The 3,302-nt window shown below is 65.5% G+C and overlaps 1 protein-coding gene across 1 annotated transcript; it reads left to right on the plus strand.

Moving 5' to 3' along the window:
- Nucleotides 1–272: 272 nt before the first annotated feature.
- Nucleotides 273–1,817, plus strand: TRAVEDRAFT_32533 (uncharacterized protein). Its single transcript, XM_008047644.1, has 6 exons — nt 273–663; nt 719–805; nt 859–1,080; nt 1,147–1,451; nt 1,507–1,643; nt 1,703–1,817. Exons 4-5 carry the CDS (start codon nt 1,316–1,318, stop codon nt 1,605–1,607), a joined length of 237 nt encoding a protein of 78 aa, XP_008045835.1. The 5' UTR covers nt 273–663; nt 719–805; nt 859–1,080; nt 1,147–1,315; the 3' UTR covers nt 1,608–1,643; nt 1,703–1,817.
- Nucleotides 1,818–3,302: the final 1,485 nt, after the last annotated feature.

Genomic DNA, 3,302 nt, shown 5'->3' on the forward strand with positions numbered 1-3,302 from the left:
CATGAACGCACTGTAGGGTCCCTGTACGAGAGTGGGCGCGCGGGAAACACAAATATGCATTACCCGTCCAATCGCCCTCACCCTCGAGGCGTGTCTCTGCATGTAACAAAATGCGAGAACAAGGCCAAGCCCTTGAACGAAATATATTCGTTGCTACCCAGAGGAATGGCCTAATCTCCGAGTTCGATGTGGACTTGAACCTACCAATGGACAACCTCCGTCCGTCTCGCTTCTGAGGGTGCCGCGAATTGCTCCTGAGCTCGTACGGGGATGATTGTATTGACCGTTACACTATCTGACCCGCGGCAGCGGTGCCTCCACCCGCTCGAAACGGGGGCATCCCTTCGGAGGGTCGACGTACCGAGCGCCCACTATCTCAAGCGAGCGCGTCCCTAGCATTGTGCAAGTCGAGACCGCGTAACCAGGTGTACCCTTCCGCGGTGAGTCCGTGCGCACCCTTGCCCGCTCACCCCGTTTCCCTCGGCTCGCCGTGTCGTGCTCTGGTTGGTCGTCCGCCCGGCGGGCTCGGTGCGTTCCTCCGTTGCCCTCGTAAGATCGGTGTGCCGGGGTCGTAAGCAGCCGCTTGGACGTGATGGAGCAGAGCCTGGCTCCGACAAACGCTCTGCGCACAGACCATGTACGACGCGGGAGAACGGGGCGGCCCTAAAGTGTGACGGGGATAAGTACAAGACTGGGAGCGACGCGGGCGCGCACACACCTTCTCCCTCCTCCTCTCCCCCATCCCTGGCATTCCTCGCGAACGGCTCCGTATCGCGTGCGACGGCACTGCGCTCGCCGACCAATACTGCACGCAGGAGGTGGTAAGCATTGCGCAGCAGACTGGCACTCAATACTTACCTCTTTGCTTCTAGCCCTCCCGACGAGATGGATGCGACGGGCGATGTGGACGGCGGAGGTATCACGGCCGCGCGGGGCCATCCTGGTACGCGAACGTTCCGTGGCGCGTGTGTACACTGACCAGCTAAGGGATGCCGGCGGCTGCGGACGCATTCCTGTGAGACGTTACCTGCCGTACGACCGCCGTGCGGCACTCGTCCACTGCGCACGCTCGTAGCTCGCCTGTTCAAGTATCGTCAACTGCGGTACGTTGGTGCCAGCCTCGTCGCGCGATGATGTGTTACTTACCGCGATCATCCAGGCCTCCTGTCGTGAACGGGAGCCCGCGCGGCTGGCTGTGCGCGAATGACACTCCAGGAGCGGGACACCCGCGCATCAGCACCTTCGTAAGGGCCCGCGCACCCCTGTTGTCACAGGATCGCGCCTACCGCGTGCGCCCGAACCGGGCCTCTCCCGGATGAGGTTATTCGAGCCCGGGCAAGTCCGTCTCTTCGCCAGAGATTCACCGCATCGTGTCGGACCCTCCTCAGATGCAACCACACCGTTCGATGCATACGCCAGCTTCCGCGACGTCCGGAAGAACTCGATGGGGCCTGTGGCAAGCAGTGGGGTGAGTGTGCCGATCTAGACCCTGTGTGTGCCGCTAACCTGCGCAGTGCGACGCCGTGCATGCAGCCATCGTCTTGCCAGACGATACGAGAGGAGTTCCGGACGAGCGACGCAACGCGAAGGCGAGTGGACAAGACTAACGGGGGCGGCCTCGTAGGCGGCGGGGCATGATGATGCTGTGTCGTAGACCTGGTGAGCTAGCGTGACATTGCCAGGTCGCAACCCTCCTACTCACCTCTCCCCATTCTCGGCCTTCCGCTTGCCTCTCGACGCTCGCAGGCGAACCCCACGCGCTCGACTCTCGTGTCACCGCCAATTCGATGCTGCAGCACACGAAGGTGAGCGATGCGGCACCCACGCGGGCGCACAGTAACTGACTTCCATTCTCGCAGAAACATGCGCAGGTCCGCGACGTAATGCGCGCGGAAGCTGGGCGGACCCGGGACGGCCGTTTGCGAGGATGTGCGGGGCGGCGGGACACGGATAGATTACGTTACTAGGTAGCTAGGTACACGCTTGGGACCCGAGACGGCGGTCTCCCGCGCCCGTGCCCGCGACCTGTCTCGCGCCTGGCTCCTTGGGCGCAGAGGCGGGCGGCGGGGACATCAGGTGAGTGGCAACTTGACATGTGGAGGGGCTGCGGCGACGAGGCGGATGGGTGCGGAGGGCCTCGCCTCGCCTCGCCGAGCGGGTGTTCTCCTGCGGCGATCGTAGCCGAGGGCGCCCGTTCACCCGCAGATACTTGGCCTGGGGACGTCTGCGCCAGGCCCGGAGCTGGGTGGTACGCTGCGGGCGCCGTAAGTCATGGCGCACACACGGTGTGAGGGGCCGGCCGCGTGCCTCGTGCGCTCCCAGTCACCTCTGCGCGCGAGCGGGTCGCCCCCGCAGCTTGCACGGCGCGTCGCCGGTGAGCACGACGACGTCTCCGCGTGCGGGACTCGTCGGCGCGCGCCGACGACGTCTCGGCTGGTCGATGACACCCGCCGCGATCCCGTCGAAACGCCCCTCGCGGGCTTGTTTCTGCTCCTGTCGTCCCGACGCGCTCTAGAGGCATGCGGTCTGGTGCACAGAAGCGGGCTGTGGCGTTGTCCCGGGGCTCGGATGCGTTGCCGAGGCGCGAGAGCGGCGGCGTGCGCGGGTCGGGAGACGGCCGCGTGCGTCGCCACGGCCCTTCTGGGCGTGTTGGCATCGCCGTTGCGACGTCAATGCCGTGTCCGAGGTCTCCATGAGCATGGGCCGCGGCGGGGAGCTCGACAGCGCGAGGGGCGATGCCGTGATGTGTCCGGCGACGCGGTGTCGGGCATCTCGCCGCCAAAGGTCCCAGATTCGAAGTCGTCGTGCGCGTCCGCACGTTGTTGGGGGCGACGCGGAGCGTGCACAGTAGTGCGTCCCCCAAGTTTGGGGACCGGCGGACGGGAGGGGCGGACGGGACGCGGGTTTCGCCGGCGTCGTCGAGCCGATACCAATGAAATCACCCGACGACGGCCGATATTTTTCTCGTCGTATCGCCACGAAACCGCGTGGGTGTATGCGCCCTGGTTCGTGGGAGCGTTCTGTCGTGTTTATGAGGCCGTCGTACGCGATGCGGGCGCGTGAGAGGGCGGGCACGCGGCGGGTGGGGCCGAATTGCGGGCGGCGTACGACGCGCAGGACGTACGCGACGCGGTCGTGCGCGAGATTGATGCGTCATGAGCGCATGACGTACGCGTCCTGAGGGCGCGGAAGGCGCAACGTGGCTGGTGGCATGATATATGCGGAGCCTGCCCCGGGTGCTGGGGCCCTCAGTCGAGTAGACCCGGCTGACGCCGTTGCGCATGCCTGAAAGTGTCGTGGAC

Source organism: Trametes versicolor (genome assembly GCF_000271585.1).
Source record: "Trametes versicolor FP-101664 SS1 unplaced genomic scaffold TRAVEscaffold_97, whole genome shotgun sequence".
Classification (NCBI taxonomy): domain Eukaryota; kingdom Fungi; phylum Basidiomycota; class Agaricomycetes; order Polyporales; family Polyporaceae; genus Trametes; species Trametes versicolor.

Excerpts from the sequence above, each read along its gene's own strand:
- TRAVEDRAFT_32533 (XM_008047644.1), top strand. The coding sequence starts at position 1,316 with ATGAGGTTATTCGAGCCCGGGCAAGTCCGTCTCTTCGCCAGAGATTCA. Across the intron at positions 1,452-1,506 it reads CCGGAAGAACTCGATGGGGC|CTGCGCAGTGCGACGCCGTG; the intron begins CTGTGGCAAGCA and ends TGTGCCGCTAAC.